The following is a 13,795-nucleotide window of genomic DNA, read 5'->3' as shown; positions in this document are numbered from 1 at the left end:
ACCAAACTCTCCTCAAAACACTTCTCACCTTCTTTCACAAACACACTAGAAAAAAAAACATCTTGAAACCTAAATACCTGTATGAAATTGTTCTCATAATTATATAACATAGATAGATAGCATAGGTATATATAGAAAAAAAGATAATTATAGATTTATTTTAATTAACTGAACTTAGTTGAAAGTGCTCATGAAAGGTGTAGTATGCCATTAAATTTGACAACTTTTGACAATGCTAACAGTAAGTATGTCATTAAAAATAGAAGTTGTACTAAGCCACACTAAGTAATAGTAACCAGATCACTTCTGCAATTCAGCCCAACAAAAGTACATAATATAGTTTCAAGTATCAATCACTGAAGCATAAAATTGTAAACACCATAAAATACTATCAGGATTCAGAGGCAATTAACAAGGTTTACCAGCTACATTGAGCTTTGAAACAAGACGTTAAAAAACACTAGATTAATAGAGAAGTTTCAAAAAAATAACAATCTGCATGTCATGTACTTTCTGTAACAGTTAAGTCTTCACCTCCGCAGAATCCGTCCATTTTTAGGCTTCATCAGGACACAAATTCATACCTGAAGTTGAAAAGCAACAATTAGATATTTAGATATTCACAATACAAGAAAATACCTAATTGTATAGCAATTGTAGAAAGAGATAATACCAACTTCAAATTTAAAACATCAATTAAATTACCAATACCACATATATAGCCAATTAGAGAGCGTCGAAGACATAACACTGACAGTAGAACTGATGACAACTTATATCAATATATCCCTGTGCTTTCCATCAAGTAAAACAACACATTTAGTTACTAACATGCCAATTTTTTTATTACCACAATAACTTGGTAACTCAGCAATAAAAAAACTCAGTAATTACAGTATGAACTTTTTTGACAATGTATAAAAATATTATCAATAGTCAACGGCGACTAAGAGTAAAGATAGCCCAGCAGAAGTGGCATAACTACTGTAATTGGTTCATTAAAAGAAAAACACAAGAAGAAATTGGAATCAAAGAGCTCAATATCGATTGCTTTATAAAAATCTCAATCTGATTATGACTTCTATGCACAAAACAGACAATCGATTGCTAGCCATGTTAATGCCTGTATAGTTGCAAATTCATTTACTACAATATTAATTTATAGGATTCAGGTCTGTTGAACAATTTACAAATTATTAACTTACACACACTTCAAACAGTAAGTATTGGTATGGTTCTTTCTAGGGTAAAAGATTTCTATGTAATTCTCATTGTGCAGAATATAACAGATCAAGTAATTACACTAAAATACCTTGGAAATAAAAAACATACAATGCAAGAACTGCGTTCTTGATGTGTAGCATCAAGATAAGAACAAAATGACCGACGACTCTAGGTCTGAAGAAGCTAAAACAGCTACATCTACTCCATAATAAATTATAGGAAGTAAGTTTTACATCTACTTTTTTATGCAAATATACAAAAACAAAAGTTGTGCTACGCAGGTCAATCATTCTTCAAACAATAAAATCATGATAGCAAATTACCTAAACGACCCCTTTCAAATTTATCCGTTGCGAATTGTGAATTTATAAAATTCTTTGTCTACATCATCCACAAAGGGGAAGGTATCCACAAATAGCTGAGACGCGTCTTCAGAACTCGTGGTAGAGATGATTCCCTGCTTAAAATAGTGCCCAAACGGCCCAAAAGTAACTAGCGCCAAAGTAAACTTCTCTTTTGCATCTTGAGTCATTTTATCTTTAAAATAGTAAGTGAAGAGAGGAATAAAGTTCTTCTCATTAGAAACAGGAGAAAGACTACCAAGCATATACGGATGGACACTAGGTGAAGATTCATTCATTGGAACATACACTACCTCAAACTTATAAAGAGTCTCGCATTTTGTGTAAAAATAATATTTTAGTTCCGATAGAAATTCACTAAACCATGGTCCTGCTATAAAAAGTAAGACAACTGAGGCCCCCAAGAGTTTAGAGACTGTATATTTTTCCTGCAAGGGTAAGAAGACTATTAATATGAAAACAATATACAGAAAGGAAAATTATGATATTTAAGATGGTGTAAAGAACTAACCTGCCCTATTCCACACTGTTGCCTACAACCATGAATTAATTCATCACGAATTAGTTCAACATCTTGTCCCAGAATTGAGGACAATTGCTTCTCTCTTACTTCAAGTGTACATTGTCCCACCACCTTCCCCATGAAAGGATAACTTTTGAATCTAGTCTTCTCCAGGATTTGAAAGCCATCTTCCCTAAAGTATTTTCCTTGAGAGTAGATTATGATCAGCTTGGATGGACAAGAATCATTGGATGCACAAGAATCATTGTAGACTTTGGTGCGATTAAAGATGCGCCACAGCTGCCTACATTTTGGGTCATCGAACGGGAGTGCCAACCATGGCATGTTGCAGAAGACTTTCCAGAATTTCAATTCTGATCTGAATTTCCCATTAGCTCCCACCAAGTGACTAGTGTCATGCCCAAAAGTAAGGGAGAACACAACCACCACCTCGAAATCTTTGTGTGCTTCATAGACCTGCTTAAGTTCTTCTGTCCGCTTTTTGCACTCCAGATTATCTTCGTAAAATAAGAGGCAAAGAGTCTTTTGTTGTAGATCAGAAATAGGTACCTGATTCAATTCCATTAATAAAATGATGTGAGTAGAGCAGATTCAATAATGCATTCCATATAGTGAGACGGCATAAGAAGTATCATCAATATAACTCAACTAAATACATAATTGTCTACTTAAGTTTTAAAATGTGCCGAATTTAAATGGGCTGATTAAAGTACCTTAGTGCAATCATTTGAGATAACATAGTCACGATGAGGTGTCGACAAAAGGGTACTCAAGTCGTGTTTGCCACTTAGCAATGCTTTATCTTGGAGTGCTAGTTGTTTGAGCTTTTGTGGGGTAAAGGGATAAGCTTCAGCTCCATGCCAATGAAGAAAATCATTGTCAAATACACTGACAACTCTTCTGACCTTCAAAGGAGCAATGATAAGATAAGTTGTTTCCTCAGGGAGACCGATTGTCCTCGCTATTCGCTCCAAGCATATATCATCCCTCGTATCCATATGAGGAAATGGTGTGCACGACTCTATTCGGAAATTGTGATGAAGCGGATTGTAGTAATCACCATTGTGGATATTTCGCTCAGCTTTAGCATGTGTAGGCACACAAATTACCTCGAATTTACCACCGGAAGACTCAATGTCTTGGTAAACTTCCCTGAGTACCATAGCATCAAGAAAAGATGATTCTGTATGGCGAGCAGACATAGGGAGCATGAAAATACACACGTATTTATCTCCACATAGTTCTTGAAAAGCCTATAGACCACGCAGATATTAATATACATGGTACAAGCTGGCAAAAGTTCATTCTTAAAGAAAGTAATTAAAGAGGACAAACTGAATGATAAGTTAATACTACCTTGGCCACAGAAGGTCTAGGGTCATTTAAAAAAATGGATTCTAGAGAAAGCTTATCCCCGGGGGATACATTGAGATCAACTGGCTTAATAGACCAGATTCCCCGTGCTAGTATCTTGAAATCTTCTTCTTCCTTTCTTGCCACGTCTTCCACACTAGGCATCGGCATTATATTTTTTGCACTGCAAGTGTGCACCAGAAACATATAATTCATACAAAAAACTATGCAGAAACATTCTACACACAGCCAACTCGAGAATTTGACACTGAAGTAACTGCTACAAACTAATATCAATAACTGTCAACACTTAATTCACAAGGTAATAATATGAAAATGATATTATCCTACCTATCAATAACTAATAAGATAGAAATACGCATGGATTCGTCTAGGTCGTATCCAATCGGAAAATAGCATATATAAATTTCTAGGGGTAACAAATGCATCAAATCCTACCTTGTCTAACAGAATTATGGGTAAAGGCATGTATGTATGTCTTAATTAACTGATATTTTTCAACAAACAAAACTAAATTGAGATTACGAAACTTTAAAACTGAGGCAATTCAATACATAAATAAATGGAGACAACGAATCGAAATCAAATTAAAGCCAACGTACCGTACCAAAAGGATTGTATCGATGAGGGGTTTACGAAGCCCTAACTGAATTTGAATGGAATACTATTGGGATAAATAGTTCAGTACTGAGTAGCACACGTTTCTCTTGCTAGTCATACTAATTACTACTCCACCTTTTAATTTTTCATTTATCCTTTATTAAATATTTTTATTAATATAATAATTTTAAAATTGTATTCTCGTTAGTGTTCTCAAATTTCCCGATTTTTTAAAAAATCCCGGATTAATCCACGAGTAATCCTTAAAATTATTTGACTGATTTATTTTTTTTAATCCAATTAATATTTATATATTATTTTTTAATTATATATATCATACTACCTCCGTCTCTCTCATTTTTTTACAGTTTTTTTCACATGCTTGACACGCATTTTAACACAACTATAAAGTATCCTTCCATAATTTATTTAAAGAATATATTGAATATTAATAAATATTTAAATATTAAATATCTCCATTTTTTGTTCGGATTAATCCCCGATTTACCGATTAATCCATAATCGATATCTAAACCCATTACTACTTATTACCGATTTTTATAACCATGATTGTCGTGCAATGGACGGGTTTATATTAAATTATTAATAAATTATATATTTTTATTTATAGTACATATATAATTCTAATGGAAACATTCAAAAACATATTCTTTGCCTGCAAGGGTTAACTCAGCTTGGTCTCAGTTCGAATCTCACGGCAGAAGAATATGCCTCCTAAATCAGAGGCTTTAAGTTCGCTCTGTGAGACCTGACATAAAATATGCCACCTGAGCCAATATATGGCAACATACGCGCATATCTATGAACAAATAACACTAACACTTCATCAAAGTGTTTAAAAATATCTCTACAATCTTCAACTAGCAAATGAAAATAGGTAGCACCTCCCTCCCCATTTACAGCATCAACTAGTAACTTTGCATCACATTTGAAAATACACATGTGTTGCCTCCAGCTTTTCGTCCAAACTATAGCTTCTTTTAGTTCAATGGCATCAGCTTCTTTATTAGGTTGAAAACACCCTTGAATGATATTACTCATGGCTTTAACAAAACTTTCAGTCTCATCTCGAATAACACATCTCATCCCTATCTTGTTTGATCCCAGATGATAAACTGCGTCTGTGTTTATATTTACCCATCCTAAAGGTGGCTTACACCACCGTCGCCTAGTATGAATTTATTCAGACTTACTTGTCACTTGTTTCTGCTGAGCTTGTTGCCAATCAACTAGCATATTATTCACTTTAGACTTCACCCCAAACATTGACATATTCACACGCTGCCACACCTAAGAGTTTCTTCTCTTCAAAATGCTACAACATAGGAGAATCATCATCAGTATTTGATGTTTGTACCTACTTGAAAAAACTTCTGAAGGATCATTAACACCGTATCATTTGGCATTACTCTAACTAAGTCACTAAATCTAATATTTTCCCTTATTTCTTTAGCAAAGCAACACTAAAATAGCACATGTATATCAGTCTCCACATACAATTGGCACCAGGAACAACAACCATTAATATTAACTCTTTTACCTACTAAAACATCGGTCGTAGGTAAACAGCTCATACACGCACGCCACACCAAATTCAGGACTTTTCCAGGTAACTTTAAACTTCAAATTTTTTTCCAGAACACTCTATTCACACATTCATTCTCTCCTCGTAAACACCTATAACAACTCCGTACAGTGAATTTGACATATTCATCAAACAACCAGAACCATGAGTCCCTTCTCTCCGTTCTTGAAGAGAACTAAACAACCTCAATGTACTTTGAATTTTATTGATATTAATATGTGATTAATGTTATTGCAGTACGAGAGAAAGTTCATTAGTGAACAGTTGTTCACTGCTGGTGTGTATAATATGCAGGCTTGATCTTGAGTGCAAAATGGATGTCTCCAAAACAAGGTACATGCATGCACTCGGAATTTCTAACAGTCAAGGTATTGTGAAGTTGTGAAGATTTTTCAATCTCAGTGACAATATAACCGCTCCAAGAGGCACTGTAAAGGAAAGCTTAATTTGCTACAGAGGTGGAAATGTGGAATGTCCTTGTATTATGTGAGCTTTTAAAGAGGTGGTGTACTGTGTTTATACTTCTTTTTAGTTATTTGTAACTATACTATTAGGATTCTCTCAGGCATTATTCAACTGAAGCAATGAAAGATATGGAAACTGTCGTGTGACTGCATGCCCAGCTTAAAAACTATTGGCAACTCGTATATGCAGATTGCTCTATTTCTATGTAGTGCAGCTACATGATGTCGCCAAAAAAAGGTACATGCATGCTCAATGGCAATTCCCGGAGAATTACCAGCTTTCAAGCACAGAGCGTCATCCCTGCAGGCTACAGGAGATCACAACACATGTCGGAGCTCACAATAGTCTAATTTCACAATCATGTACACAATTCTCTAACGTTTGAGACTAGAACATGCATGTGCCTCGCACAGGCTCTATATAAAGCTAGTTAGAGTTCAATGGAAGACCAAATAAAAGATTAAAGAGCCCTTAAGCTGAACAAAATGTAAAAACAGGCACTAATTGAAGTCCAGTAACGTCATTGTCAAATCATAAACTTGATCCAACTAAAAGAGTTTCCTGAATATGCTACTACGAAAATCCCAGAATGCTGCTGATCCTGTTACTGTGTCGAGACTTAAAGAACGCATGAATCTTTTTGGGAAACACCACACGCATGTCTATAGATGGATAAGGGAGAACAATACTGGGATTCAAGGTAAAGCTTGAAAGAAGCTTGCTGCAACAAGGCTTACCTCAAATGCACATCCTAATCAGGACTGCAGATAGATAATATACTTAAAGCACCAGTCTGATTGTGAAGGCCACCTTCTTCTGAGAGCAAGTACGAATCTGACAAACACTATATTTGTAAACGGCCCTGTTCACATGAGTAACGATCTAAGGAAGAAAACAGGACATTAATTTGGTTCACACGTGCAAGTGAGAGGAGTGTTAGAAGTATAATATCTATTTTAGTAGCGTTTTCTGATTAGTATGAATTGATGGTTATCTTAATACTTATCCTATAATGTTACATTTGTGATATGTGGTTGTTGTTCAGGTGAATTTGCGGCTTTCTTCACTGGTGCAAATCTGATAATAGATTATGTTTTGTCAAACGCCGTGGCTGGAAGTTTAACCACAGTCCACATATAAGGCCAGCTACTGGTATGTCCTCATCAGAAACTAAATGGAGATCGACCATTTATGCTCTACCACAAGGATTCAATCAAATCAACTTCATTTCCGTTGTCATCGTCTTAATTCTATCCTTAATTATCTGTTCCAGGTCACTAAACAACCTCAATGTACTTTGAATTTTATTGATATTAATATGTGATTCATGTTATTGCAGTACGAGAGAAAGTTCATTAGTGAACAGTTGTTCACAGCCCTCCACATTGCGATTATCGGGTTTATTATAGTTATTGGATTCTTTAGGGGAGATGTCAAGAATTTTACGGTTCCGGACTTCCAACTGAGCCTCCACAGAATGGTGGCTTCTTTCCTTATTAGGTGTACCTGAGCTATATTAGGTAGTGTCACTATGTATACAAGTTTGATTAAGCCACATTAAGAAAATATCAACATTGGCAAAATTGCTTCGGCCCAATAGAAGTACATAATAACATAATATATTTCAAAGTTCCGATCACCGTAGCATAGCATAGCATAGAATTGTAAACATCTCAATAGAGCAATTAACAGGATTCAGAGGACAAATAACAAGGTTTACCTCGTACACTGGGTTCTTAAACAAGACAGATTATATAATTAATTAATAGAGAATTATCTAAAGGAAAGATTCTACATATCAGGTTCCTTCAATAACATCTAATGCCTTCATTCCCACCGCATCCATAAAGTATTAGGCTTCAACAAGACACAAGTTCATATCTGGAAGATAAAAGCAACAGAAAGATTAGATATTTACATCTTCCTGTGCTACGCTGCTGGTATTAAACAATTTAAATACTAAAACTATATGTAAGTCTGTACTTATCATATTGAGAGAAGCAGAGAATGCAATACATCAAGCAAAACAAGAACATATGTAATCACTAATATGACATGCTGCATTCTTGAATTACATGATTTGGCAAGGAAGCAATCACAAAAACTCGGTCAATAGTAGCAGTATAAGTGTACAAAAAAATGATTTATTGAAAAGCATGTTAGGACATAAAACACAGAAACCATGTAGAAAAAAATCATAAAAAGAACCTCAAAACACAAAACAGACATTTATTTATTACAGTCTTGCTGCCCTTGTGATTGCAATTAAATTATCATGATACTAAAGTATGGGAACCAAGTCTGTTACTACCAGAAAAGTGTACAAATTATAATTGACTAAAACGGTCCTATCTTTATTAAGGTACAACATTGCCATAATATTTCATTTTGTAAAATACATTACATCTAAATGACTCTAAGGCTAAAAGAACTAAATATTTTTAAATTCCTCAATTTGTCTACTCCACAATAGATTGTAAGTGTGGTGACAATGGTGGTATGCCCCCAGGGATAGGGGTCTCTAGGTCAAATTGCTTTCAAGACTTCAAGGGTGAAACTAATAAGAAGTCTATCAAGGCCCTGGTCAAAGGCAGCCGAAAAGAGTAATTGCAAAGGGGTTTAGCTGCTGGGATGTACTCAGGTCTTACTTATGGGCTAAAAGAGGCCCGTGGAGTGACATCAGATGATTCATCCCATGAGCAGATTGTGCAGTGTGCTATAACCGGTGCAGCCATCTCCACAGCTGCAAATCTTCTTACAGGAATATTCTAAGTGTTAGCTAATACTATCAGGAATGCTAGCCATCGGAGTTGGACTCTGATTAGCCATGTTATGATGTCTAGGGTAGCTGTGGCTAAAATCTTTAAAGATTTCAAGTGACATTGATGATTGAACTATGTGACCGTGTATTCCTATATTTAAGCAATTTGAATCTTATCTTTTGTTCAAAAAAAAAAACTTAACACAGTCCAGAACTTCAAAATTCTAAGAATCAAATAGATATAGTATATCAATAATCTAAAGCTAAGAGAATGACCTCTAGAGAAAAGCACATTAAACTATCAAGCACACACAAACCACAAAGTAGGTGATAAGCTTCCAGCTTATCGTATACAGTAAACCTGACTTTCAATCATAACTTATACACCAATCAACCAAATGATCTTCTAACAGAAAACAACGTGTTAGCCTGCTTTGCGATTTAGTTAGTATTAGTATGTCCGCAGAAAAAATTATGCAATTTTCTATCTCCTTGCGTTCCTGACTCAACCAACGTAGGTAACCTTGTTGGATTTAGGAAAAGAAGGTTCAGAAAAAACGACTTACATTTTAATTTATTTAGAGTAGGAAAAATATTTATTTATTAAAAAAAAGGCTTTAAAGGAGTAGCCTACCCGGGTGTGCTTTGTGAATTAATTACACAAGCAGAGTGTAAACAAGATTTTCTATCAGTTATTTACTGTTGCAGAATGCAAGATGTTATGCGGGAGCAAAGCCGAACACAACTATCTACCATAATTGTTGCTCCAGTACAGGGCATTACAGGCACTTAATCCTACACTCCTTGTATATAATCTAATATTACACTTCAGATTTCTTAATATGGCGCCACGGGGAATGTTCCACAATATGGAAATCACAAGGACAATACTGACATAGGCTAAGTACATGTACAAAAGAGGCTAAATATTAAGGTGAATTAGAGAATCAATATTTCAGTTTTCAAATTTCAAGTGCTCCAGTAATCTTTAAAGTTAAACATCCAAACTTCTTTTATATGGAGACAAGGAAAGTACCTACAAATTGAAAGCTTAAATTTAACGATATCGAGATTCAAACAATAAATATGTAACTTCTGTATAACCTTATTTGTTACTAAGCATACCACATAAAAAAGGATTCTACTAGTCACATACCTTCCAAACGACCTCGCAGTTGCTTCACTTCTTCAACTCGTGCACAATTCACTCCTACATGCATGATTCAAGTCATATAAAAGCCATAAAACATACATCTATAACAGAAAGTTGTCCAGAACTATAGTACGGCAATGTAAGGCATGCATAGAGAATACGAAATTTGTGGTGACATGTTATATCTCCAACTTTCTCTCTGTGTTACCAGATGTACAAGCCATGAAAAATGATTCAGTTTCCCCAAACTTGCAACGGAGGATCAGTAAAACCATTAACTACAAAGTGCAAACCTAATTTGCTTATATATAATTCTTTAGTAGCATTAGTAATTAAAAGTAAAAGTCTTATGTGAAGATGTACAGTGGAGATGTACAACAATAGTAAATTACTTATTATGATACCTTTCGCTTTCCTTTGCCCTTGCCCTTGCCCTTGCGACCGGCCGTCCATCCACCAACTTCATCAAGTACTTCTGGTTGATATATCTCAGCAACAGCTCTTGGTTGGTTTTTTTGTGCCTCGGTCAAATTCTCATAAAAACCATAAGAAGGATTTTGCGAAATTGCACTTTGGAGATCAATACGATCTTGTTCCGAAAGGTAACTAAAAACGTGATCGTTCCCCTCATGTCTACAAAAATCCAATCTATAGCCTATAGAAGGATCAGACCTAACCAAATATACATTGTTTTTTTCCTTTTCCCACTTAAATGAATACCTAACTTCAGTTAAAATACATATATCATGAGACTTGTTACACTGGGAAATAACTTGGTTTGGGATATGTTGATTGGGAGGGGGTACTGAAATTAGCCTTGTGTACAATGTTTCCTTGGTAAATGTATTATCCAGACTAAGTTTAGCAAACGAGTGTTCTGGTTTAATAAATGCATAGTTCTTTTTTTGGTTTATGTCACCAAAATTAGGATTACACTGATTATATAAAGTTGAAGTAAAATCTAGATATTCTTCAACCGTTAAACCTAGACTAGGTGCATGTTTTATGTACTCACTAATTAAAAACTTACATTCATCTATTAATTGCCCAGCCAAATACTCGGTACCACGATGCGGCAAACCATTGCTCCTGTGCTCCAGCCATTGACTTCTTATTCTTGCTCTTAAATCTGGAGACTTATTAAACAAAATTGCCAACTCTTTTGCTACTTTGACTTGTTGAATAAAACTATTGTCACCCTTCGGTTGGTCTCGATCAATCGTTACAAACACCCCGTGTTGAACTTTGCTAAATCCACGAGCATAAAGCTCTGCAACGAGTTTATCGGCGTTGAAATTGCGAGGAGACAAGTTCATCGACCCAAGCAGAAACACAGAATACACAATCTCAGCAGCTGCAAAGAACCCCTTTTTCTTGCCATTCCTAATCCTTGCCTCTATATCACAACCAACAGGTTCTTTATTTTTCACCCAATCACCATCATATCTATGGTTTGCTTCTGATTGTGTGTAACAATTTTGAATGAGAGGAGTGAGTGTAACTCGTCTTCCGCCACTAGTAGAGCTAGAGCTTGAATCAGAATGCCGAGGAACATTTACTACCGGAGCAGCAGACGACATAGAAGTATCCTCCCTCAACCACGAGTGAGATTCCGACCCCCTACCACTACCACTACCACTATCACCGCCTGCAAACGAATCCCTACTACCACTCCGGTGAGACGAACCACGAGCTCGATCTCTCATCCAGGGAGGAATGTACTTACCTAAGTTATCTTTACTCATTATTTAGATTTTCAAAGAAATGAGAGCTCAGAGAGAAAAGCAGCGGCGGCGAGAAGAGAAGAAGACAAGAGTGTTTTTTACAGACTATTGTTTCTAAAAGGGCTTTTCTATATCTAGGGCCCCACACCTTGTCTCATGCTCCCCAACATTACATCTTCGTGTACCCCTTGAAATTAAGAAATTTTTCTCTTCATTAAATGTTAATTAAAAATACAATATATCCTTATTTGTCTTATAATTTTCAAAATACAATTACGATTAAGGTAAAGAGATTTTTTGAAAAGTGTGATTTTTTTTATTTTTTGCAAAAATACATTTTTTATAGTTTTATTTGCAAAAATAAATTTTTTTTTAAAGTTTTTATTTGCAGAAACATGATTTTCAAGTAATTTTACAAAAATACGATTTTGCCACTCAATTTAACTTTAACTACAACCTGATGCAAATTCGGATGCAATTAAAAAAAAGTTATAATCTTTTTTCAAAAAAACTTAAAAAAATGTTACATGTTATTTTTGGTTGCATAATGTATTGTTACAAATAATGAAACGCAAGCAAATTTAAAAATAGTAGTAAAAAAGTTTCATACTGTATTTTGGCAGTTTCTGTAAAATAAAATCGATTTTAAGAAATTGAACCCAAGACTTTCTTAAATGTAATAGCTTTAATTACTACACTAATATCATCTTGATAAACTTATAAAATTCAATAATGATTTATGCATGTGCAAGCAACTACAAATTTATTCGGTACATTAATTATTGATCTCTTTTTTTAAGCACATTAATTATTGATCTCTTTTTTTAAGTATACATGTTTAAGGAAAATCTCCTCTGCGAGGCACAAATTCGAATTAAATAAAGGGCCAGTAATGGAACCTTTTTATGCTAATTAATGCTAATTAAAAATGATCTCTTTTTTTAAGTATACATGCATAAAAAAAAATCTCTTCAAATTCGAATTGAATAATTTTTATGCTAATCAAGGGTGTGGGCTTTCCATACTTAGGGCCCAATCTGGTCGGATGGTCCCCAATATTCCATCAAAAACAAATCTCACCTGAAATTAAGAAACTTCTCTCTTTGGTAGGGCCGAGCAAAACCGAACCGAAACCGAAAAACCGCACCGTGCTAATTCGGTTCGGTTCGGTCCTAAATTTTTCAGAAATTCAGTCTATTCAGTCCAGACCGAATAGACCGAAATAAAATCCGGTCCGGTTCAGTTGTTTTCACAAATATTTCGGTCCGGACCAAATAGACCGAATAGACCAAATCATAAATACTATAATTTTGTATTATATATATTTTACAAATATCTAAAAAATTATAATCAAAATTTTTAATTTGTAATTATATTTATAGAGTATTAGAACTCTACATATCACATTACTTTACTTATATTTTAAAATTTATAATTTGTGATTTAATTTTTAATGCAATTTTATTTTTTTTAAAAAAATCGGTCTATTCGGTCCAAAACCGGACCGAACCGAATTATTTCGGTTCGGTTCGGTCCGGTCCATAATATAACTTCGGTCCGGTTCGGTCCAAGAAAAAATGACTATTAATTCGGTTCGGTCCGGTCCATAATATAACTTCGGTCCGGTTCGGTCCAAGAAAAAATGACTATTCGGTTTTTCGGTCTATTCGGTTCGGTCCGGTTTTGGACCGAACCGACCGAATGCTCATCCTACTCTTTGGTATAAAATTTGTTAGTCCTAGTGTTTTTTATTATATGACATTATATGAAATTTTATTTTTGTACACGCACTTTTAAATTTCTAAGTGCTTTGACCGCATAGTTATAATAATTATTTTTAATTTTTTTCTTTTTATGAATAAAAATATATAACTAAATCTTTAATTTACAAAAAAAAAAAATTATTTTATCTATACGGTTAAATTACTTAGAATTGTGTAAAAAAAAGTCAAACAAAATATAAAAAAACAGACATATTAAAATACACAGAGAAAGCACTATAT

At 34.5% G+C, this 13,795-nt stretch overlaps 1 protein-coding gene and 1 long non-coding RNA gene across 3 annotated transcripts; both read right to left on the bottom strand.

The window, feature by feature from the left end:
- Positions 1 to 286: 286 nt before the first annotated feature.
- LOC141671100 (putative nucleoredoxin 1-2) lies at positions 287 to 4,216 on the bottom strand. 2 transcript variants are annotated; one of them, XM_074477219.1, is made up of 6 exons: positions 4,086 to 4,216; positions 3,466 to 3,646; positions 2,823 to 3,362; positions 2,098 to 2,658; positions 1,548 to 2,014; positions 287 to 584 (listed from the first exon to the last, which is right to left on the bottom strand). In XM_074477219.1, exons 2-5 carry the CDS (start codon positions 3,631 to 3,633, stop codon positions 1,568 to 1,570), a joined length of 1,716 nt encoding a protein of 571 aa, XP_074333320.1. In that variant the 5' UTR covers positions 3,634 to 3,646; positions 4,086 to 4,216; the 3' UTR covers positions 287 to 584; positions 1,548 to 1,567. The 2 variants fall into 2 exon arrangements, with proteins under 2 accessions (XP_074333320.1, XP_074333321.1); XM_074477220.1 differs by having other exon boundaries at positions 4,091 to 4,210.
- A 3,625-nt stretch (positions 4,217 to 7,841) lies between these two features.
- On the bottom strand, positions 7,842 to 10,676 carry LOC141671213 (uncharacterized). The gene is made up of 3 exons (XR_012555009.1): positions 10,473 to 10,676; positions 10,072 to 10,125; positions 7,842 to 8,035 (listed from the first exon to the last, which is right to left on the bottom strand). It is a non-coding gene; the product is annotated as an uncharacterized LOC141671213 (long non-coding RNA).
- Between the last annotated feature and the right edge of the window lie 3,119 nt (positions 10,677 to 13,795).

This window comes from Apium graveolens, chromosome 7 (assembly GCF_009905375.1).
Source record: "Apium graveolens cultivar Ventura chromosome 7, ASM990537v1, whole genome shotgun sequence".
Lineage (NCBI taxonomy): Eukaryota > Viridiplantae > Streptophyta > Magnoliopsida > Apiales > Apiaceae > Apium > Apium graveolens.
This window is presented reverse-complemented; position numbering and strand designations above follow the sequence as displayed.